A 23,837-nucleotide genomic window follows, 5' to 3' on the forward strand; every position below is an offset into this window, starting at 1 on the left:
TTACCCTTTATCTATATACTGATTCATCGATATGGTATCAATTAAGAATGGAATTTGTCAAAGCTAATATTGATTCGATTCAATCCGATTTCTCAAACCATGTTCCCAAGTCATGTATTGAGTATGTTAAGTTCATTGCTCACCAACTATGCTACCCTTTGGATAGAATTAGGATCAATCAAGAATTCAAGATCAATTCTAAGTTTTGATCGATTCGATAAGAATCCACTCGTACCATTTGAGGGTGAAAAAGTTCAACAAATCGATTTTTTAAAGAAACAAGAGTAAATCGATCCTCCCAAATGACCAATCCCGAGTTTTTAAGCATTGTGTAAGACTGTGAGTCATGGGTTAATTAATAGATCGAATATACCAATTCCTGGCTCATCCCGTAGTGAATCAAAGGTAAAAAAATTAAAAGAAATATAATCCTTAAAGATTAATGTTCCTAGTATTAACCAATGACTTGGTGATCATAGTTTTAAAAATTGAATCAGACTGATTTAGATCTTCCAAATTAAATTAATATCGGCCAAAATCAATCCCTAATATCAATTTGTACCGATCACTCTTAAGATAAAGGTGAAATGGTCCAAAATAGCATCCTCTCTCTCATTTCGTTTGCTCATAAATCAATGTAACGTACAATTTTTTTTTGCCTATGTTAAGGTAAGTTTGATTGGTCAATTTTAATTATAAGCTTATAAGGAAATATTTTCTTCTAACAAAAAAAAAAAATTTATAATTTGCATTATGCCTTTTAAAAATTTTTATAGTTACTAACCTTATTTTTAAGGTTTATCACGGTAGTAGTTTGGTTCCAAAATGAAAAATTGTTAGCAATATGCACTTGATGTTGAGAATCACAAAGCTGATATTGTTGAAATGCATTCCTTAGTTGAGGCAAGATGGACTGTTGAAGAACATCAACACCGATTGTGGAAGCCAATGAACCACATAAGTTGAGTCGTATAAAAAATAGATATTCTACTTTAAGGTCTGAAATGCCCACTATAGTTCTACCGCCCCACCCCCCAAAAAAAAAAAAAATGCCCCTACGGAAGAACAATTGGGGTTACTTATGTTTTACCACCAATATAAAACAACCACTAATCATGGTCTGATTGTACGCATACTTTGATCCTTTGGGAGAGTCATTGGGAAAGTAAGACTAGGTCCAATAGTTCAGAGAAACAAAAAGAAAAACAATAATGGTGAAAACCAAAAAACAATTTTTGAAGCAGGGATGGTCTCTCTTTATATGGAAACAAATCAAAAGACATATTTGTACAAAAATCACGGTTTAAAATTTTTTTCTTAACCACCAACTGAAGCACAAGACAAAAGGAAAGACCGCCGCCACTCATCACTACTACAAACATAGCAAGAATCTATTAAATCCCATAAGGAGGAGTAACCCACCACTTCCAAGTGTAGCCCTTCAAACCTGTGGCTAGTATCTTTCTTTGACTTGCCACAAGCAATAACAATAGGAGATACAAGGCTTGGAACAAAACTTGTTGCTTGGAACCTCTGTGGAATTCCTCCAGACACTAGAACACTGCTATTCGTTACTGGGTGTAGTTATGAGCACCTGATATTTAGCCTATACAAGAACATGTGATTGCTCAGCATACCCACAAGTTTGAAATCATTAGCATCATCACGATCTGAAAAAGGCCATGTCACAACCATATTAATAGGATCACATCGGTACAGGTACAACTCATTGCCCTCGGACTTGTTAATCTCTATGAACCATATATGAATGATAAATATTTTAGCACCATATGCACCATATTCATGATGATGCAAGGCTAGGTGACCCTTGATTAATGTTAGGCTCAACTCATTAGAATTGGGCAACTTTATGGATAGAGGGAACTCTATAGTGCAAAACTTCTCATCGTAGAGATCGAACACAATAAGGATTGGCTGCTCCGAATGGGTGGTAATCCAATAGAGTGCCCCATTCATGAATACCATCTGGTTATTAGCAAACCAGGTATAAATGGACTGGTAAGGGATCTTTATCTCTCTCCATGAACTTTCACCTAATGTAATAATCTCACATTTTTCACATTCCATCACTTCTTGCTCAAAATCACTATCCCAATGGGAATGTATATCTTCCTCCTCAAATATTCGAATCACCTTGTACTTTCCTGTGGAATCTACACCAAAACCAATTAGACCAACATATCTCCCAGCTATTGCTCCCAACATGACACACACTTTTGTGATTGGGTTCCATATGCTTATGCCACAAAACGATTTGTATTGAATGCAAGAAAACATACAGAGCAAACCATTGCAAGACCCAACAATTTCAAATACCCACTTATTTTCTCTATTCTCAATTTTGAAATCCCACTCCAACTCAATGTCCCTTGCTTTCCACATATTTTTTCTTCCTTTATCATTGTCCAACAAAAGTATCTTATCTGCCGGATAGAGTTTCGAAAGAATTAAGCGGTGTGGTCGATTCTTTGATCTTTCAAGCTGCAATTTAACTAAAAATGGATCTTCTTCTATTAAACTTAACCAGCTCTTACTGACACTCTTGAATTGCATAAGAGACTCCATGGGGAGCATTGAAAATATACTTAAGATAATCTCACAAGGTAGATGATGATGCTTAAGTTCTTCTTCCATTTGGATCCTTAAGAAAATAAACGAAATAAACAAGAACAAAACATAGAAACAGTAATAACAATCAAAGATAAAAGGAAGAAAGAGCAAACACCATCAATTCAAATCCAAAAATGACAGAATATATAATATAGCAAGGAAGGGGAAGTGTGGCCCCTGCGCATGCATGCACAAGGGACAACGGGAACACACACATTAGCATCAGGAGTGGTCATCGTTTAGTGTTCAGAGTTTATGGTTTAGGGTTAAGGGTTACTCGACAAATACTTTTTTATTTTATTTTATAATAAAATGTTAGTTTGAAAATAAAAATAAAATCAAAATTATTTTGAGGAATTTAGTGGTTGAAGAAAGAGATCCGGGAAAAAAAAAATTAAACATTAGGGAATCTGCCGATCGGACCTGGTAAGACACTCAATCTCCATGGAAGAAGAAATAGGGTTTCAGTTTTATATCAAAATTCCTATTTTACTCGATCTTGATCCTACTGTGCACTGCTCAAGAGCAACTATAAGACAGCGTTCTAAATAAATTCCCAACAGAAGAAGAAAGAAAGTAATTCACTGCACTTTGTCTTTCAATTTCTGAATTGGGCTTATGATCATCCACAAACGACTTCCTTGGTGGCTCCAATCCGGGTTCATCCCAGTTCCGTTAATTTCTTCTGATCCGCCATTGTTGACTTCAAATCCTAGGTCTCATACAATAATCTTCCACTAACCAACACCAAGGGAGAGAGGGAGAGTCCTTTGAGATAGGATTATGGAGATTAATAGGACTGGTCTTTCAATCAAGAATTTGGAATTTATATAAGGTTTCCTAACGAGGAGTGAATGAGAGAGTGAGTCTGTGCCTAGGATGTAGGTGAAAGCTTTTGAAGATAAGGAAAGGGTTTTCTCAGTAATGAGAGAGACCTTAAAATATCCATTTTATATATATTCTGATAAGATTACACAAAACACAATTACAAGAAAATGATTAGTGCTAATGACTAACGCTAATTGTAATTAATTGGTACAGCTGTAATCTATGTAATGCCCTGCTCATGTGAGTGATCGGCTACATGATCCAGACCGTTGGATATGGATCTGGTTAGTGGGCTAATATCCCCTCGCAAATTGGGCCAGGGATGATGACAAAGGCCCAGTTTGGAACAAATGCGATGAAACTCTCTACGAGCTAGAGGTTTTGTAAAGATATTTGCTAGTTGGTGAGTAGAGGCAATGAACTGAGTAAAGAGAGAATCGAGAGCCACTTTTTCGCGAATAAAGTGGTAGTCAATCTCAATGTGTTTCGTACGAGCATGAAACACGGGGTTGACAGTCATATGAAGTGCACTCATGTTATCACAAAACAGAAAAGTAGGCCGGGGTTGTGTGATACCCAGATCACAAAGAAGAAATGATGGCCATGTCAATTCGGATGTTGTAGAGGCCATTGCACGATACTCAGCCTCTGTGCTAGAGTGAGCAACTGTAGGTTGTTTCTTGGCACTCAAGGAAAGTACAAAAACCAGTAGTAGACCGTCGTGTAACAGGACACCCAGCCCAATCCAAATCAGAAAATGCAAACAAGGTGAGAGAACTATCGTGAACAATTCGTAATCCAAGGTCCAAAGTGCCACGAACATACTGAAGGATGCACTTGACCATAGCAAAATAAGCATAGGTAGGAGCATGCATATGTTGACAAACCGAATAAACGGCATAAGAGATATGTGGTCTTGTCATGGTTAGATACTGCAAAGTGCCCACAAGACTACGGAATAGAGTAACATCGGCAAAGGGTGTAGTAACAATCAGATCAGAATGAAGCACCATAGGAGTGGAGGTAGACTTGATGTCGATCATATGAGCACGTTGAAGGATATCCAAGGCATATTTAGACTGAGATAGATGCAGCCCCTGAGGCGTTGAAGTGACCTCTATACCAAGGAAATAGTGTAAAGAGCCAAGATCTTTCATGACAAAGGTGGAACTGAGTACAGTAATAAACGAGTCTAGAAAATGCAAATCGTTCTCGGTGAGCACTATATCATCAACATAGAGTAATAAAACGAGAACTCGACCATGACGATGATAAACAAACATAGAAGAACTTGAAACACTGTAGAAGAAACGTGTTATAACGATCAAACCAAGCACGAGGTGCTTGACGAAGGCCATAAAGTGCACGATGAAGACAAAAAATAGCATGGGGTTGACTAGAGTCAACAAAACCCGGTGGTTGGATCATATAAACCGGGGTAGAGGGATGGCCATGAAGAAAAGCATTCTTCATGTTAAGCTGTCGAATGGGCCATTGAAGCACCGTAACAATGGTGAGAACCAACCAAATGGATCTAAGCTTAACAACTGGACTGAATGTCTCAAGAAAATCAACACCTTCGCGTTGCTTGAATCCCTTTGCCACAAGCCGAGCCTTAAGACGTTCTAAAGAACCATCAGCACAAAGCTTGGATTTAAAAACCCATTTACATCCTATAACATTCATGGATGATGTCCGAGGAACCAATGTCTATGTCTAATTGGCCTTTAAGGCATCCATTTCATCAATCATTGCAAACCTCCAACCATTATGTTTAAGGGCAGCTTTAACCGAAGTGGGTTCGATTGGTAGGGTAGAAACGGAAAGGGCATATTTGGGGTTTGGTTTAAAAATCCCAGCTTGACTGCAAGTGATTATTGAATGAGTAGGTAAAGAAGAAGAACAAACAGGAGCCATGGGAGAGGAAGAACCCATTTGATCGGTTGAGGATGGCCCAGCTGAATTGAGCCTTGTATGAGAGGAACCCAAAGAAGAATCAAAGGCTGAAGTGGGCTGAAGTGGGCCAAGAGAAAGGTGTTGTACAATAGTAGGTGGAGTACTCTTTGTAGATGGATTCAAGACAGATGGGGCTGCCACAATAGGGGAACAATGAGATGGGCCAGTATGGAACGGTGTGGGTTGTAAAATAGAAACAAAGGAATGAGAAGGACCAATAGTAGGTGAAGGAATATGAGACCCATGAGAGGGAAGGATAGAATCATTATTGAGAAGATCAGAAATATCATCACTTGGTGAGAACCAAAGGTCAGTAGAAAGAGGTAAAGAAGATTGCACCTGAGAATGTTTAATGTTGGACTGAGATGGAGAAAGCCATTTTTCAAGACAACTAAAGTCCTGTGCAACAGAGGCAGCTTGAGAGACACTTGGGGCTGAAGTGATTGTAGACGAGTTTGCCAAAGGAAATAGATTTTCATCAAACACAACATGCCTTGAAATGTATACTCTACCTGTAGCAAAATGGAGGCAGCGGTAGCCTTTATGTTTGTTGCTATATCCCAAAAAAATACAAGGTAATGAACGTGGTGCAAACTTGTTCTTAGCATAATATCACAAATAAGGAAAACATTGAGTTCCAAACACATGCAACATAGAGTAATTAGGCTTTCTTCCAAACAACAGAGAAAGAGGGCAATCCATATTGAGTACTTCAGATGGCAAGCGATTAATGCGAAATACCGTTGTAGAGAAGGCTTCGACCCAATAACGGTAAGGAACAGAAGAGGTATACAATAAAGCCAAGCCCAACTCTATGATGTGTTTATGTTTCCTTTCAGCCACACTGTTTTGTTCCGGTGTGCCCTGACAAGAAAGATGATGGATAATACCTCAGCTATCAAGATGATGTAAAAAGGCTTTATCCGAGAACTCACCTCCCCCATCTGACTGAAACTCTTTGATTTTGGAATTAAACTTTCGTTCCATCATAATTTGAAACCCCAAAAATGCGTTTACAAAATCAGATTTACGCCTAAGAGGATACATCCATGTATATCTAGAAAAATCATCAACGAACACAACATAATATTTGAATTTCTGCACACTGTCAACCGGGGCCTTTCCCACAAATCACTATGTATATGTTCAAGTGGAGAACTACTTTTAGTAAAAGAACTAATGAAAGGTAGCTTTGTACTTTTACTAATTTGACAACTAGAACAGAAATGTTTTTAGTTCTTTGTGACAGAAACCAAACCATTACTTCAGAGAAACTAAATTGTTTTCCTTTGAGGATGTCCAAGCCTCATGTGCCAAACATCTTCTGTAGCAAACTGAAAACGAGAAGAAAAATAGGCTTCAATCTGTGGATCAGCCACCGATTGATCAGTGAACGCATAGAGTCCTCCTTGCTTATTCTCTGATGCCAAAATTCTCCTTGTTTAACGATCCTTAATCACAAAACCATCCTTGTTAAACTCAAAAAAGCAAGGGTAATCGCTGGTAAGTTGTGAAACCGATAGTAAACTCTTTTGGATAGACGGAACTAGTAGAACATTCTTCAATGGCAAAGAGAAAAGTCCACTTGTAAGAGAACTTTCACCAATATGTGTTATAGGCAATTGAGTGCCATCCCCTATCATAACGGTATATGTGCCCGTATATGGAGTTAAAGTATGACAATTACCTAGTGTATCAGTAATGTGAGTTGTAGCTTCAGTATCTGGGAACCATTCAGAATCTTGAGAATTGATCAACTGAATTGCACCAAGGGCTTGTGGTATATCATCAGACTAAAAGCTATTATCAAATCTACTCCAACATTTGAGAGCTTCATGTCCCAATTTTTGATAAATTTGGCATTTGATGACTAGTCGAGAATTATTATTACCTCCTTTGTATCCTTGTTGCACTATATTCTTTGGTTGATCATCTTTATTTTCTTTATCTTCTTCTGAATTGGATCTGGCATTCTACACACCCTCAAGAAGAAAAGAAGTTGTTTCTGCCTCGTTGAGATGGAAAGAAAGAACCAGAGCCTTTTCCTCTGTTCGATCTATTATTCTGTCGATTGGTATTTTCTTCAAGAAAAGCTTGATTATAGTTTGGAAAATCAGAAATATTACATCTGTTATGCAGATCATGACTTTGTAGCAGAGGAATCAACTCATTATAGGTCGGCACTGGGGGTTTCAGCATCATTGTAGCGAATTTCTCATATGAGGGACCAAGGTTGGTCAACAGAAGAAAAACTTTCCTTTGATCTGGAACCGGCTTTCCAATGGAGCTGAGCTGGTCGCAAATTTTCTTGAAATCGATCAAACATACAGAGAGTGATGCCGAGTCTTTCTTTTTCAGAAAATGCAACTTCTACGAGAGTTCGAACTCTCGAGCTTCTGAAGCTTGAGAGAATGCATCCAATAGTATATTCCAGAGTTCGAATGAGGATTTTACCCCAACAGCAAGTCCAAGAACCTCCTCCGACAAGGTTCCGGTGATCCAGGCTTTGACAAGACGATCTGTTCAAATCCAAGATATGTAATCAGGATTCATGATCATCTTTCCTTCTTTCGATTCAACTTCTTGATCTGGTGGGGAGCAATCTCCCCGTTGATAAATCCGATTAGATCTTGACTCTCGATCAAATAAAGGATTTGAGTTTCCCAGAGAATTTTCAGATGTGAGCTTGATCGTGACAAAATTTTCTGCATTGAAGGAGCTTGGATAGTGATATCTTGATGTAGAGCTCATATTCATCATGATCATCGCCGCCGTCATCTTCGTCGTTGTTCGGTCGCTGTCTTCCCTTTACTGCTCTAATACCATGCAAGTTTTTGAAGATAAGGAAAGGGTTAAAATATCCTTTTTATATATATTCTGATAAGATTACACAAAACAGAATTACAAGAAAATGATTAGTGCTAATGACTGAACTAACACTAATTGTAACTAACTGGTACAAGTGTGATCTATGTAATGCCCTGCTCTTGTGAGTGATCAGCTACATGATCCAGTCCGTTGGATACGGATCTGGTGACTAGGCTAATAGTAGGGAATTGCTGAAGCTGTGAATCGATTTCATCGGCAGGCGGTTGTACCATAACCTTGTCGCTCCTCTGAACGTTAAAGGCAAGGCATGGCACATGATGTTTTCTGAGACTCGGTGAAACTGCATTGTAATCTTAAAACCTTTCAGATGATCGAAGATGTCTTCAGACCCATCGTAGGTGTCATATTTGGGTAGAAAAAAACTGATCAGGAGGGGGTCCCTCATGACCTCGTAGGCTAGAGCTGTGTCATTAGTGAGGAATGACTTGCGAGTTCCCGTCTGGATTTCTGCGACCTTCCAGATCTCGTCTTTTAGGTCTAGGATCATCTGCTTCAACCTAGAGTCCTCACATCTCTGTCCCTCTCCTTGGCGTGGTCCCTCATGCCTGGCCCCGGTGGTGTGTCGCGCCCTTTCTTTGGGTGTGGGGCTTTCTCCCATGGCTTGGTTTTGAGAATTCTGACCAGACCTTATCGATCCTGAACTACTCCGGCCCTCGTCTTGGGCTTACTCTGGCTGGACATGGGAGACTCGCGGCGCTCCGTCGGTCCTCTAAGAGACGGCCTTGGAGACCTCCTTAATTGTCTTGGCCATTTGGTCATACTTCTCCTGAAGGGCGTCGAACTGCTCCCTTTTCACATATTCCTGCGCCCTAGGAGGGGGCGGAAGATTACTATCTCCATGTACCGAATATCCGATCGAGCAATAGTCCCTCGAGGAACCTTCCCCGATTATTGTTTCCCCGTTCTTCGTCGATTTCCATCGAGGGGGGGAGCCCTCCTGAAGCTTCCCCCTCATCCATGTTTATACTCGGCACTGCTCTAGTTTTCTTACGATTGTAGGTTTTCCCCACTATTACTGTCGTTCTTACAGACGGTGTCAATCTATTACTACCGAAAATCTGTATGAACCGACCCTGCACAAGCACAGAAGGCAGAGGCTCGGAGGTATCTTCGGGATTAGTCCTCCGATGCCTAAGCTAGTGACCGGCAGAATAGTGTTTTTACAGGAGTAATGGTGGGTGTCGACGTACCTCCTCTAAGTTCCTTTTCGGTTCCCTCTTATAGGGTTTCTCGGCCTAGGGTTTCGAGAACACTTCCTTGGGAATCTTCTCCTCACGTGGTTAGAAGCCTTGCAGCCTCTTTCGGATGGGCAACACATGTCCCTCCCTCGGATACGACGTGTCCTCACTTTATTGGGTGACAAATTCCGTCGTATCACTACTATAATTGGTTATCCCGAAATCATTATGTTTGCCAAAACCTTGAATTTTTTTTTGTGAATATATGTGATGATTAAAAACAAAATCTTGTGAATATAATTCAGGCTATTTCTAGGTCGATCTATGATTATCACATCATAATGTTGATCATGTTTCTCTCAATTGCACTATTGATTAGATTCCATCTTTGATTGATTATTAGAGATTGTCTTTAGTGCCTATCATTATAGGAGATGATATTTATGATCCTTAGATAGGAGAGGTCGGATGAGGCCTCAATCCCTGTTTTTAAACTCTCAAATTCCTGTGGCCTACATGTATCTGAAGTGCCACATACCACAGTGGGCTCCACAAGTTACGATATTGTTTGCCCGGTATAGGTTCGTCATACAGTTCTAAAATGTGTCTCAACATATTAAGGTTGCCGCCACTTATATGGACATTCCATGATCCCATAGTTGATGTAAAGCTAAATTCTGTGATACACAATGGTATTCTAATATTTCAAGATGTGCATAGAATACGAAACTCAGAGGACTTCAGCAAGGATTACAAGGGGCAAAAGAGCAGGTGTGGGAAGTAGTAGATGTCTGGACTGATTGTCAAGAAGATGTAGTTTGGTTAACTCAAGAGAGTTCGGTTGGATGGCCTTGGGAACTTTTTGCAATTCTATCTAGTGTTTTTAACCTAATTATTAGATTTAAGTCTGTAAATATTTTTAAGGAGAGACAACTTGGATCAATGGCTAATCATTTGACAAGCTTAGGTTAGAAAAACTAAAGCGACATTTTTTATTCAGATCTCTTCACAAAAGGGTCCAGAACTTCAAGTTACACCTCAGATCTGTACACAGAGGGGCTAAAACTATCTTATTCTATTCAGATCTTCCTTGAACTTAGAAAAAAATGATCTATACAATGGTTGAAGAACCTGCCCTCCTAATTTGTCAAACTGGTATTGAATGCCATTTAAATTACCCACGACTAGTAACCCATGCCTGCCAATAGGATCTTAATGTTTATTTATTTGTCTCCTAACCTATCTGGTCCCCAAGGTGGTGTTGGTGTATGATGTCTTGTATTCCGTCGCAATTTAATCCAGGGAGTACTGATGCAGCACCTAGACAGGCAGGACGGCGGTCCCGCTAGCCGGTTAGCGAGCCGTGGGGGTTGCAAGGGGGGCAGGAAGCCCCTCTGCATAGCAGGGCTGTAGGGGGGGCGTAGCCTCTCGCTCGAATTTTTTATTTGAGGGCAATTGTATACTTTTTGGATTAGGGTTTTTTCGCTATATATTTGTAGCGAGGGTTTCTTTCTCTGTAATGCAAGCAATACGGAGAGGTGTGAGGAAGAGCGCTGTAACCCTATTCTCCATTGATAGTGAAGCAGGATCTCATCTTACCGGGGACGTAGGCAACCTTGCCGAACCTCGTAAAATCTGTGTGCATTGTTCGTTTTGTTTTTCCATTATCTTCTGCATCGTTTTAGGGTTGCGTTTTTACAGGTGGTGCATAAATAAAAGAGAAAAGTGTAATTGTATGAGTTGTAGCTTCGCTTGAAGAGTAGACGTTACGAGGTTAGTGAATCAACTCACATCACATGGGTGTGTGAGTGTGCTCCCATTCTCTCTCATTTTGTCATTCCCCCTACCCCTTCTGTGTGTGTGATCAGTAAAATCACCTTGAACAACTGTTTAGAAATAATAAATAAATAAATAAAAAAGTATAAGTTTGTATCCATTCCATCTTTTTTTTTTTTGGGTAAACATCACTCCCCTCTCCTGAACTAAGGCGAAATATCAACTTGATCCATCACCTTTCTGGAAATATCACTCCCCTCCCTTATGAGAAAAAGATGCTATCTAATAACCCCAACAATTAGATTTGGCTGTTAAGTTAAGTTAATTTTTTTTTATAATCCCCAAAATACCCTCCTAATTGTGCAATGCCCAAGATACCCCTGATATTCAGGCCTTTTCCTCTTCCTCTTTCTTTGTTGCTGAAACACCAACAACTCAAATCGATCTGAGAAGGGATGAAGGTAGCAGTTGTGAATCTAAAATCAGGGTAGAGTCCCATTTCGGTAGCCATTAAAGAGATTCCGAAGCGAAAATCCCCAGCGTTAGTCGCATTCATAGGAGGGAATCGTCTTCTTGGTGAGGAAGCAGTAGGAATTGTAGCTAGATATCTTGATAAGGTATATTCAAACCTTAGGGATATGATGAGGAAACCTCTGAAGTACGTGAGGGACTTTCTTGATTCGCAGTACCTACCCTTTGATTTGGTGGAAGATTCAAGAGGAGCGGCGGCTCTTAGGGTCGATGATGGTGTTACTATTTATTCTGTAGAGGAGTTGGTGGCGATGATTCTTAGTTATGGAAGAAATTTAGCAGAGGTACATTCTAAGGTGCCTATCAAGGATGCGGTTATAATAGTTCTGCCCTACTTTGGGTAGGCGGAGCCGAAGGGGTTGCTTCAAGCTGCTAAATTGGTTGGGATTAATGTGCTTTCACTTATTAATGAACACTCTGGTGCTGCTCTTCAATATGGGGATTGATAAGAATTTTGCAAATGAGTCCAGGAATGTTATATTCTATGACGTGGGTTCGAGTAGCACTTATGCAGCTCTTGTCTATTTCTTGGCTTATAACGTGAAGGAGTTCGGAAAGCCAGTGTCCGTGAACCAATTCCAAGTAAATCTAAATTCTAACAAGAAGCTTCCTTTTTTTGGGTTTGGATGTAGGAATTTTATTTCTTTCTGCACGAGATTGAACCCTGAAGGGAAATGTGGAGTGTTCTTGCAATTGAGGGAAATAATTATATTGCATTCAACACAAGGGAACCATAAAAATGTCCTGAAGGAATGCTCTGATGCTAAATGCTGGGAGCTCAATGGAGTTTTTGAGAGAAAACCAGGCATTTCCTTGTGTTCCAAGCAGCAATATTCTGGAAAATGGAAGACATGCAGGGAAAAAAAGTACAATGCTAAAGTTATGTGAAATGCCCAAGATACGCCTGATATTCATCCCTCTTCCTCTCCTCTTTCTTTGTCGTTGAAACACAAATAGGTCGAATCGATCTGAGAAGGGATGAAGGCAGCAGTTGTGAATCTGAAACCATGGCGAAGTTCGATTTCAAGATTTCAGATGGATCTGGAATCTTGAATGTATCTCATTTCTCATTTCTCAGATCTGTACTTTTTTTTTTTAACTTTAGCCCTTAGGAAGAGCGCTGATCTCCACGACTGTACACAACGTAGCGAGAAGGATGAAGCTTCTTCTCCTTCTCCTTTGGTTCAGCGACAAAGGTAGAGGGATGTTCGTGTTTCAGCGACAGACAAAGAGGAAGAGGAAGAGGGCTAAATATCAGGGGTATCTTGGGCATTTCACAATTAGGAGGGTATTTTGGGGATTAAAAAAAATAACTTGACTTAACAGCCAAATCTAACAGTTGGGGTTGTTAGATAGCATCTTTTCTTGTAGGAGAGGGGAGCGATATTTTCAGAAAGGTGGTGTGTCAAGTTGATATTTTGCCTTAGTTCAGGGGAGCGGAATGACGTTTACCCTTTTTTTTTTTTCTCATAAGAACTCCTCTCCACCCTTTAAATGGCAATATATGGAATGGATGTTCGCACCTAAAGTAATTCGAGGGAAGTATATAAATCAAATATAGGAATGCAACCTTAAGTCACTCCAGGCCTAGGATTACGAACGAAAGTTGGCTGCTGCCTGGGTTGCAGCCAAGTACCTGCAACCCGTGGTACCAGCCAGCTGGGGAATGGAATCTCAGGGGTATGGGTGAAAAAATACATCCTAGGTGGGTATTTTAAATTTGCCCCTGGGATTCCATTCTCTTGGTTGTTACCAAGGGGTTGCAGCTACTAGGCTACAACCTGAGCAGCAGCAAAAGATTTTCCTAGGATTACTATCTCATCGCTGGGCTCTATTAAGAGGAGTCGGAATCATCAATCAATGCATGTGATCTATATGACTTTTTATTTAAGGAGGGAAGGAGTTTCAGAAAAGCAGTTATTCTCTATAGTGAGTGCGAGGGTGAAAAAAGCATCAAATGATCGAGAGCATCCGAACACACACCCCGATGTCGTCTTATCCATTCAATACTCACCGTACAGCTACACTCATTGTTCAATACAACTGTTTTTAGAGTAATATGGAACGGTTATGTGGCTGAAATTAGGTGAGGTTGCGCGTTGAGTTCATGCATGGACCAACCTTTTTCGCATGATGGGACTGGATACAGTGAGTTCATTCATTAAATTTCTGTTTCCCATTGTACGTGGTCGTGGGGTCGAAATTATCTTTTCCGGTTCAGCCCAAAGATTAGAGGTTATGGTTTGAGAGGTTCACTCTTGACCATGGCTTTAAGAAAACTCGGTCAAACGGTTAAGAAAACCCAAACCTTTTCTTATAATTGGCTAGAACAAATTTTGACTGAGGCCTTTGGATGGCTCTGAGAGGGTATTACGCAAGAGGTGAAATGGTAGAGATTACTACCTAATTCCCAGTCACTACACTGCTGAAACTAACTAAGAGAGACGCACAAGTATCTAACCAAGAACTAACGAAGGGAAGCACAAAAAAATTAAAAAAAAATAAAAAATAAAAAATAAAAAGAAGAAGAAATGATATAATGGTGAGCCTAGGGCGACAACGAACACGTTAGCCCTCAAAAGGTTTAGAGTTGGGGCTTTCTTCGCATGCTTGAACGCTGATACGGCTTTTTGACTGTATCGTGTTAGTGTTCTACCTTTACATAGTCTCGGTCCACAGTGGAAGGCTCCGCACCTAAGCCTCATTAGACTCAAAGGAAGTATAATGTATAAGTGAAGAGAATAGAAAGATAAAATCCGTCCCTTAGCCTAGTCTATATCCACAGCTGATGCAACTCCTTACCGACGCCTCCTTATTATATGTTAAGATCATTGGAGTTTGTAATCTTTCGATTTGAGTATTTGATACAAAGATTCATACTTCTATCCTAAGGAAAGCTGTAGAAGGGATGGAAAGGGCAGGATGCAGGCTTAAATATAAAATCTACGTTACAATCAGCCAATACTTTACCAACTGAGCAAATTGACACCTTTCAATTATAATACTTGCAATCTTAGCTGGGTTGTGACACTTTAAATTGAACCAGTCAAACTGACCAGCTGAAGCTGAACTGATTCCCTATCGGCTCAGCTTCAGTTTAGGGTATTATGACACTGGTTACACCAAGTTGAAACCCCCCAATAAAAAGGCTACCCAGCACACGAAGCTGTCACCAGTAAGGATCTGGGAGGGTTATAATATACAGTCTTACTCTCTGGTTTGAACCCATAACCATTAGATCGCAATGAAACCTTATCAAGGTGATCAAAAGTTGAATCAGACCAAAACCAATAAAACCAAAAAACCCCATTTTTTTCTCAAATTTTTAAATTCAAACCAATAGCCTGACAAGATAAAACTAATAAATAAAAAAAAAAAAAAACCCAAATCAAATTGAAACTGCAACCAAATCGATCTGACTTTGGTTTCACCCGTTGTTGATAAACCAGACCAAACAGACCGTTTGACACCCTAATTTTAGCAGCAGAATTTCAATAAATTCCACAACCATGCAGACAAGATTCCAATCCAACAGTTTTGACATATGGAGGATAATTGTTCAGGGATCCCTTCTAATTGGACCCAGACAACCTACCCCTACCCCAACCCCAACCCCAACCCCAACCCTTAGCCATGACAAGTCAAAAAGTTAAAACCAAAACCTTAAACGACCGTCCCATCCTCATCTCAGATCCAGACATCCACAGAGAGAGAGAGAGAGAGAGGTTCGTTACTTGGTTCGTGCACTGAGGCCCCTTCGAAGTTTTAGATCAAACCCCTACCCCTTTTCTGCCAAAGACCAAAGGTGAAGCCATCCATCCATCCATGGCCTCAACCCCGACCCCTCCACAGCCACAACCCAAACTTCTCCCCATTAAGGCAGCAGCTCGCAAGCTCCCCGTCAAACGCAAAACTCCTGACCTTCCATCCACTCAATTCTCCACTCCTAGCCCTAACCCTATTTGTCCTTCTCCTGTTCCGAACCAGATCCCCAAAATCGAAATCCCTGACGAAGAAAACGACATCATCAACGGGGAAGAAGACCTTGAAGTAGCAGCCGAAGACGATCTCAAGCCTCCTCCCTTCAAATTCCATCGCATATGGCCCGAATCAGACGAAATTCGATTCCTTCAAGGCCTCCTAGAATGCTCCACAGATGGTTTTATCTTCCCACGAGACCTCCCTCTCTTCTACGATCGCTTCTCACAGTCCATGCCTCAACCCTACACCAGGTCTCAACTTTCTGAGAAGCTTCGTCGCCTTCGTAAGAAGTTTCGCGTGATCTCTACCCGAATTTCACGTGGGCTTGATCCTTCCCTTCTCGCTTCTCACGATCGTGCGCTTTTCGATCTTTCCAAGCAGCTATGGCATCCTTCGTATGCCTCTTCGTCTCCCTTTCAGTCCAATAAGCGGAAGCCCTCCACCTCCAATGTTAGTGTTAGGGTGAGTTTCTCTCCTACCCCTTCTGCTTGTCTTCCTCCCCCTCCTGTTCCTCCACCAGTTCAAACCAACATCAACGACGCTGATGTGATCGAGGAAGATACTGAATTGAATTTAGAGAACAATCTCGGCAGTGGACAGGATGAGGAGCCATATTTACCAGTCGGCGATGACGGTGGTTTCAGGGGCGGCGGTGGGCTTGGACGGTTCGCGGCGAAGACCGTTTTGGATGTTTTTGACAGATCCCTCAAGGACGTGAGAATGACACTCGTTAGCCGGGAGTTGCTTTATCCAGACCAGACTTCTACGTCTACATCTACCCCAGCTGAATCGTCGAAACAGGGGAGGTCAGTAGATTTTGAGAAGAGGTGGCGACAGCAAAGAGCGGCGGAACTAGATGTGATGGCTCGCCGCTTGAGGCTGGTTCTTGAGAATGCCATCAATGAACGATGAGAGAACCTTGAACTTGAAGCTTTGATGGATGTAAATTGAATGTATAAACATCAATTTTTCTTTTCTTTTTCCATAACCTTCAATGGAACAATAACAAGCTTGCTTTTTTTTTTTTTTTTGAAAGTCCAATTTGACAAGCACAACCCATTAGTGTTTTAGTTCTAATTTTAGATTTTGATTTACCAAAAAAGATTTAGATTTTGGAACTGATTACTTAATCTGGGCAGTTCTAATCTCGACTCCAAAAGGATGAAACTGATCAAGAGCCTGAAGTAAAATCATTTTATCATTTATACTGATAACATAGGAACTGGAACTGGAACTGAACCATACCAACAGTTTTGGTCTTGGCCCAATTGTGACATTGATCAAGAGTCAAGACCCAGCCTGATTAACTGGAAACCATCTCTATTGGCCCTCCTGACTCCTACTAGATCAAATATAAGTTTGGATCTGCTAACCTAAGTGACTGAAGTCATCACTTTTTTTTTTGGGTAAAAAAGTGAGTCATTTATTAGTAAGTCATCATTTAGTAATAAGGGTAACACGCTTTTCACTAGTTAGCAACACAAGTTAAGTATGCTTGGTCCACTTAGAATATATTAGATATAGCATGGAAAAAGGGGGTGGGTATATATACACATGTACACAGACACAAATGTTGCATTTTTACATAACAGAAGTGTAATCTGGGTGCAACATTATAATCCATTTCAAAAATAAGATTAAACTACTGATCTTCACTCAGTTTAGTACCTATTCTGGTGTCGAATATTCTGAATCGCCGAGTTCCCCATATGTCTCTTTTATCAAGGTAGTAAGATCTTAGGCAACACTGTATCCATGGTGGATGTCTAGGAGCCATCTCGATTTCCTTCCCTTCGTCTGTCTCAGTAATTCCAAGCAATTTATTTTGCTTCCTCTTCAGTATGTCGAAGGTGGGGTAGCCATCAAAAAATTTCTCCTATCATGGATCAAGACAGAATTATAAGATAATGTAGTCATGGAAAGTTGTCTATTAACTAACATAATCCAATGCTTTGAGGTTCAAAACTCAAAATAGAATCCCAAAGGATGAATCAACATCTGGAACTATTTTAGAAGGATCTATTTGAAGATGTAGTAATAGCCTTAAAGTCCAGAACATGGTAGTTCCAAAGGCAGACACAAATGTAAACCAAAATACCAAATTTTCAATCATAATATGCTTTTCTGGGGCATTTGGAAGAGAAAAAAAAAGGGGGGGGGGGGGTTGTGTCAACTTTTGACATTTTTCTGCTAATCTAATAGCATGAACAAACGTGGTGAACTAGCATTCCCTAGAAATTCCAGAACAGTTCAAGTAATAGTTTTTTTTATCTAGCAGATGCAGATTCTAATGCCATGCTGATGACATCATATGCGGATGGGAAGTGAATCTAAAACAAATGTTTGTGGACAAAATCTTGACTTTTCAACTGTTATATTTCATGGCCTTTATACATGAGAATAGATCTACTTTTCATAAAGAAGGCCTTACCCCATCTTCAGCATACACAAATGCATGGATCCTTGCAGTCGGGTCCTCCAAGGTCAACCTTATCCTATATACACCACTGGGGCTACGGAAATCCTCAACTCTCCAGGGATATGTTGCTAGCACACGAACAACACACTTGAATTTGGATGTAACCTGTAATGTACAAAAAAAATTGAGCAAAGAGCCAGAGAAAATTGTCAGCTAACATACACCAGCTGAACTGTGTCTCATCTCAGGAAAAGATACATTCCCTTGAACGAACACATATATGTATGTATATATGTATATAGGAAAAGAAGGGAGACCTCTGCATGAGTAAGCATGCCCATTAATGTAACAAATGGCACATGCTCATGATCAGTCTCTGAAAAAGAAAACTATACATTAGTAAAAAAACATGACATATTTTCCAAAGGAATTATCAAACTTCACAGCATCCTAAATCGCAGAATGATAAATGAGAAGGAAAGACTGGCTGTGTTTGGTATACATTCGTGGAATAGATTCTGGGTCTAGAACGCATTCTGAAGCAAGAAATAGAGAAGAATTGGGTTTCAGAATGAGTTCTAGACCCAGAATCTATTCCGAGAATGCATAGCAAACACAGCCTATATGTACCAATCAGTGACAAGAATTGCTGACAATGTAAAACCTGTAACACGAGAAGTCCAAGGAAAGCTTGACAAAGGCATGTTCTCCCATGTAGATGCGGTCCGCTCATCACAAAACCTGATTCAAGAGCTTGAACAATTTATGCAACCAAACTCTGGCAGATAATAAAACAGCATTCCACAACACCAATTACAGCTTAGCTTAGAAGAAACAAGCAATTACCGTTGTCGTTGTATTACAATGTTATCCTCATTTGACAAATATTGCAGCCTGGTAGAAGGCAACAAATTTCCCTTCCATAGCCCTGCTTGCTCCTCGCAGTTTATGTTAGAAATCTTTATCCACCTACCACTACCTATCAAGTGCAGACCGAGCTTTTCATTCTCTTGGTTAACAGGCACCCTCAAGATAGTCCCAATAGAAGGAAATGTACATAAAACATCCCTTGGCAAAGGTAAAGATTCCAACTGTAGAGGAAGTGGGTTCTCCATTTCATCTTCTAGCCTGTTATCCATAACTAACGTTATATTATATATATATATATGTGTATGTCATCAGCTACCTAAAATTGAGAAAGTAAAATTCCTGTGTGAATTTCAGAGGAACATAGTGCGAATATCCAACTTGTGCCTAGAAGGGACTACTGCAATAATGGACTCAGAACTGCTATAGAAATTATTCAATCAGCAGCATAGTTTCTCCATATAAGTTGAGTATGAGACCCCATTCAAGAGCCAGAGAATCACACCTTACGTGTGGGTGGGAGCATGTGGAGGTGTGCATGTTGTGTGCAGACGAGCGTGCATGCATGTGGGGGTGTGTGTTGTCTGCAGGCAGGGACACAGGTATGTGTTGTGTGTTTGTGTGGAGGGGGGGGGGTTTGAGTGCTTCAGAACTTGTACTTTCAGGAACATATTTTCAACATTTTAAGTTAACAATGGAGCCTCAGTAAGATCAGTCTCCATTCTAGGAATGAAAAGGAAAGAAACCAAGTACATAAAAGAAAAAAAGATGAGCAAATTACTCACTTTGTTTGGATATTTAGTGGAGGTGTATCAGTACCATCCCACAAAAAAAGCATCCAATTATCTTTTGAAACTTCACAGACATGAAGAATCTTCAAGCCACGAAATAGATGGTGTGGCAATGAGAAACAGGTGGACGAGAGGGGAAAAAAATTTAAGTTAGCTGCACACTTAAATAAAAGAGCACTAGAATTTGTGTTTGTAAAGCTTACCTAGATACCTCAAGTAAATAACTATGTAATATGACATGGTGAATTACCTTGCAAACTAAATCAAAGGTGTGTCGTTCCTTGATCTCACTCAATGATAAAGTTTTACTCATTCCTACCAAGCGTACAAAGAGTTGAAGCTTCAATAATGATTAATAAATAAGAACAAATTATCAGATGAATGTGATCACCAAATGGTCCAAATCAACATATGAATGATGTAGTAAATCTCCAACTAATATGAGGCAAAAGCTCCAACATGCAAAAAAGGTAGAGAAGAATATTTCTGGCTTCTCTGAATTGAAAAGATGGTATCATGTAAGACTACAATTTTCAAATGCCTATTTATTTAAGTGATCAACTTCACATTCGTGTATAAGAATAGGGAGCAGTAAAATGTACTTGACATTTAAAGCTTGTCAGTAACTAAACTGAGATTTTAGTTATCAGTTTCCTATTTAAACTATTTTATTTTATTTTATTTGTTTTTCTAATGCTTTGTAAAGTATATGTTGGTGGATCATAGGCTTTATTAGTTGGTGCATGTTAGTGGTTCAGCTTAGCAAGTTTTCTCTGATTATAGATATACACAACATCAAGGAGAAGAACTCAGTTTGTTATTTTTCCTCACCCTCTCTCTCCCTCTCACTTCTCATCTCTGTTTTGATATATCCATCGAGGAGAAAAATTCAGTTTGTCATTTCCTCTCACCCTCTCTCACACTCTTCTCATCCCTGTTTTGTCCTTCCATGTTGTGCTTGGTTCATTCTTCATGATTTGGTGTTAGACACAAGAATGTTCTAATTTCTTGTGCCAGACTGTTTTGGATCCTCCAAAGCATGGATGCAAACAGCAGCAATTAGTTGAGCTACTGCTTTCATATGTCTAAGCCTGCTAGCATTTCCACAACGACAAAATGTAGGTTTCAAACGTAACAATATGGTCAAGCTTATAGCACAAGGACATAAACACTATAATACACTGATGGCTTAAAAAGTACTAATATGTTTACGAAATTTTCACTTTTCCGGGTTTTTAAATGTTTTAGACAACTAAAGTAAGGTAAACTTTTAGTCCTGGGAATCTTCGTATCAATGTTTGAGCTCCATTTTGCTTCTCAATCATATTGTAGGACCTGCAGTCTGAGATCCATCATGAGTTTCATGAATTATGACTTCTATCAAAGTAGTCCATAATTCCATATCATCGGTGAGTTCTCATATCAACACTTTTATGAAGATTGTTGAGAGTAGAAAATGGTTCTTTCAGGATTTCAGCATATATAAATGAGAAATCATGTTAATCAAAACAACCACCAGGGAAAGAATAACTGATTTATAGAAGACTTCCATTGGTGACAACCTACAATTTCACTGATATTAGCAATAAGGACATAAATATGATGGCAAATCCATGGGAAGCTCTGGCCAAGAAAACAAAAGGAAGTTGGACTAAAAAGCATCAGAGGAAATTTGCATACAGCATGTGAGATGAGAACAGCCTCTAAGGCACTTAAACTACCACTGGATGGGAAGATCCCCGCTATAGATTTACTTGAAAATTTTTACCCACTGTGCTACAAATTTTATGCCAGTATTTTCAACGCTAAACTGAAGTTTCTCTAGAGATTCCAAAGCTAAATTTTCAAACAATTTCCAACTTCCATATGTGTTGGGCTGAAAGTTCCAACCGACAGATTGTGATGTGGACAACATATCCTCAAAATCTGAACCATAGATGATGTAGATTGAGCCTGCAAAAGGAGGGGGCTGCTGGTTCCATCAAACCATACCAGCCAGCCCCAATGTTGGCCCATGAAGCCAACCAAAACCAGAATTTACAGTTCACTAGAACAGTAAACATGAACAGTAATTTGGTCCCTTCTACAGTTCTTTTTAGTGTTAACAAGTAGCCAAAGTCACTTTTAATATTCTAGAATAGTCCTTTATTGTCTTATGTTAGTTTTATAGTGAACTAGTTAGTATTTAGTTGCTAAAATCGGTTTTTTTTTTTTTTTTTTTTAATTGTAAGTTTATTTGAGATGGTTATATGCTGTTTTTCTGTGGGACGCAAATGGATTAGAGGCCCTAGGTGAGATGCCTAAACCTGAGGGGTGAGGACCCAAAACCTAACCTTCTTCCCCATTCTCAATCCTCCATCAAGTTCTCTTTTCTTTTTTCTTATTTTCTGTTTTAGCCTATGTGAGAAAGTGCTCTGAGAGTTTTTGAAGACTTGAAGCCCTCTAAGATTGCTGATCAGAAGAAACACACACACAACCTATTGATTTTCAGTTACAAGGTTTTCCCCAGAAGAAAGTTCGAGTGCATAACTTCCAGACCAGATCTCTGATCGCTGCAGGATTTTGAGCGTTTGTTGAGGACATTAGAGGACCACTTGATCCGAATTTGACAATCATACATCGCTTCCAGCCATAGTTCTTGTAGAATCACCAAAAGTTTAATTTTTCTTGCAACAAGAAAATCTCTTAATTCAGCCGATAGAATTTGCTCATCTTTTTATGGTTTGTTCCCTCATATAGGATCTCCATACAATCCAAAATTCAGCTCCATCTGAGTTCTGGTTTGTGAGTAATCGACATCTTCTCTATTCAGCCAAAATTTCAGATCCTACAGGTCCTTGTGATCTAGTCTTACATTAGTAGAGCTCCATGTGGCAGATATTCGGGTCATACAAAAGCTTCTGTACATGAGCTGGTGAAATAATTTTTCCAACGACTAAAACTGAAATGGTAACAGAAAAAACTTTCAAAAGTATTTCGTTCACATGTTAATTTATCCATGCCACCAACTCTAAGCGACTTCGACCATTTCTTTATTCAACTCTGGTATGTATTCCAATTAACAAAAATTTAAAAACCATAAGCAGGATTCTAAAAAACTTTAACAGGTAGTAAAAGGAAAGATCAGATCTTGTTCAGTTCATGCACGAGGGTACCTGGATCGAGTTGAAAATTGAGCAACCATGTCCTTAGACCGGCTAAGAATTTCTTATCATCCTCCCTGCCATGGTATTTTAGAGAAACTTGATATGGGATGAAGTTTCCACTAGATTTCCCTTCAAATAGAGCAAATGAAGAGAACTTTTTGTTGAAAAGAGCATACACCTCCCCCTGATGAGCTTTAATCTGCATAATCATGTTTCTAGGTTTGACCAACAAAGTCACCACTTGCTCCACTTACAGGGAAATATTAAGCAAATATGTTACACCAATCTAGAAACATGTTCATCTCTCTTTGCTTTTTCACGTCCTACACGCCTAGCTTATCAAAACCTTGAAAAGTAAGATGATATGCAATTTTATTCTGCTAATAATTCTTTTGCTAAAACGGAAGATTATCTGAAATTTTCCCATGCCATAGACCGCGTAACACTGATCTCCAAACAACCCAAAACTTCTTCCAGAATAAATCTCCAAGCATTTTGTCAGCAAATCATGTATCATATGTCACTTTCTTTCCATTACTGTTTACATTTTATAGACAAATTCCTCTATGTTCATTTTTATCAGCTGATTCATTCAAATTAGGTTCAGTATCTGAAAACTTCACATCTATGTATGATATCACCACAAACATCCATGCTAGTTGTCACGACACCAAGGCGAACCAAGGCGTTCCAAGGCGTTGGAGGGCTGTCTAAGCGCTTAGGCGCCCACCTTAAGACGAACAAGTGTTATTTTTTATTTTTCCTATTTTTTAACATTATTTAATAAAGTACATATACCTTGTATCATAAAAAATCAACATTAAGCCACATCAAATCATTAAAA

The 23,837-nt window shown here is 39.6% G+C and overlaps 3 protein-coding genes across 3 annotated transcripts; 1 reads left to right on the plus strand and 2 right to left on the minus strand.

Moving 5' to 3' along the window:
• Positions 1–4,112: 4,112 nt before the first annotated feature.
• LOC122086240 (uncharacterized mitochondrial protein AtMg00810-like) lies at positions 4,113–5,145 on the minus strand. The gene is made up of 2 exons (XM_042654978.1): positions 4,985–5,145; positions 4,113–4,758 (listed from the first exon to the last, which is right to left on the minus strand). The coding sequence occupies exons 1-2, from the start codon at positions 5,143–5,145 to the stop codon at positions 4,113–4,115; spliced, it is 807 nt and encodes a 268-aa protein (XP_042510912.1).
• A 10,290-nt stretch (positions 5,146–15,435) lies between these two features.
• Positions 15,436–16,798, plus strand: LOC122086966 (probable transcription factor At5g28040). The gene has a single exon (XM_042655895.1). The coding sequence runs from the start codon at positions 15,615–15,617 to the stop codon at positions 16,680–16,682; it is 1,068 nt and encodes a 355-aa protein (XP_042511829.1). The 5' UTR covers positions 15,436–15,614; the 3' UTR covers positions 16,683–16,798.
• Positions 16,799–17,260: 462 nt separating this feature from the next.
• On the minus strand, positions 17,261–23,755 carry LOC122086965 (protection of telomeres protein 1b-like). Its single transcript, XM_042655894.1, has 8 exons — positions 23,003–23,755; positions 20,098–20,162; positions 19,842–19,930; positions 19,036–19,317; positions 18,854–18,930; positions 18,507–18,565; positions 18,202–18,354; positions 17,261–17,646 (listed from the first exon to the last, which is right to left on the minus strand). The coding sequence occupies exons 1-8, from the start codon at positions 23,202–23,204 to the stop codon at positions 17,413–17,415; spliced, it is 1,161 nt and encodes a 386-aa protein (XP_042511828.1). The 5' UTR covers positions 23,205–23,755; the 3' UTR covers positions 17,261–17,412.
• Between the last annotated feature and the right edge of the window lie 82 nt (positions 23,756–23,837).

The sequence above is a fragment of the Macadamia integrifolia genome, chromosome 8 (genome assembly GCF_013358625.1).
Source record: "Macadamia integrifolia cultivar HAES 741 chromosome 8, SCU_Mint_v3, whole genome shotgun sequence".
In the NCBI taxonomy this organism is placed as follows: domain Eukaryota; kingdom Viridiplantae; phylum Streptophyta; class Magnoliopsida; order Proteales; family Proteaceae; genus Macadamia; species Macadamia integrifolia.

Excerpts from the sequence above, each read along its gene's own strand:
- LOC122086240 (XM_042654978.1), bottom strand. The coding sequence starts at position 5,145 with ATGAATGTTATAGGATGTAAATGGGTTTTTAAATCCAAGCTTTGTGCT. Across the intron at positions 4,759-4,984 it reads GTTAAGCTTAGATCCATTTG|TGTTTCAAGTTCTTCTATGT; the intron begins GTTGGTTCTCAC and ends TTTCTTCTACAG.
- LOC122086966 (XM_042655895.1), top strand. The coding sequence starts at position 15,615 with ATGGCCTCAACCCCGACCCCTCCACAGCCACAACCCAAACTTCTCCCC.
- LOC122086965 (XM_042655894.1), bottom strand. The coding sequence starts at position 23,204 with ATGATTATGCAGATTAAAGCTCATCAGGGGGAGGTGTATGCTCTTTTC. Across the intron at positions 20,163-23,002 it reads CAATTTTCAACTCGATCCAG|GAATGAGTAAAACTTTATCA; the intron begins GTACCCTCGTGC and ends TACGCTTGGTAG. Across the intron at positions 18,566-18,853 it reads TTGGACTTCTCGTGTTACAG|AGACTGATCATGAGCATGTG; the intron begins GTTTTACATTGT and ends TTTCTTTTTCAG.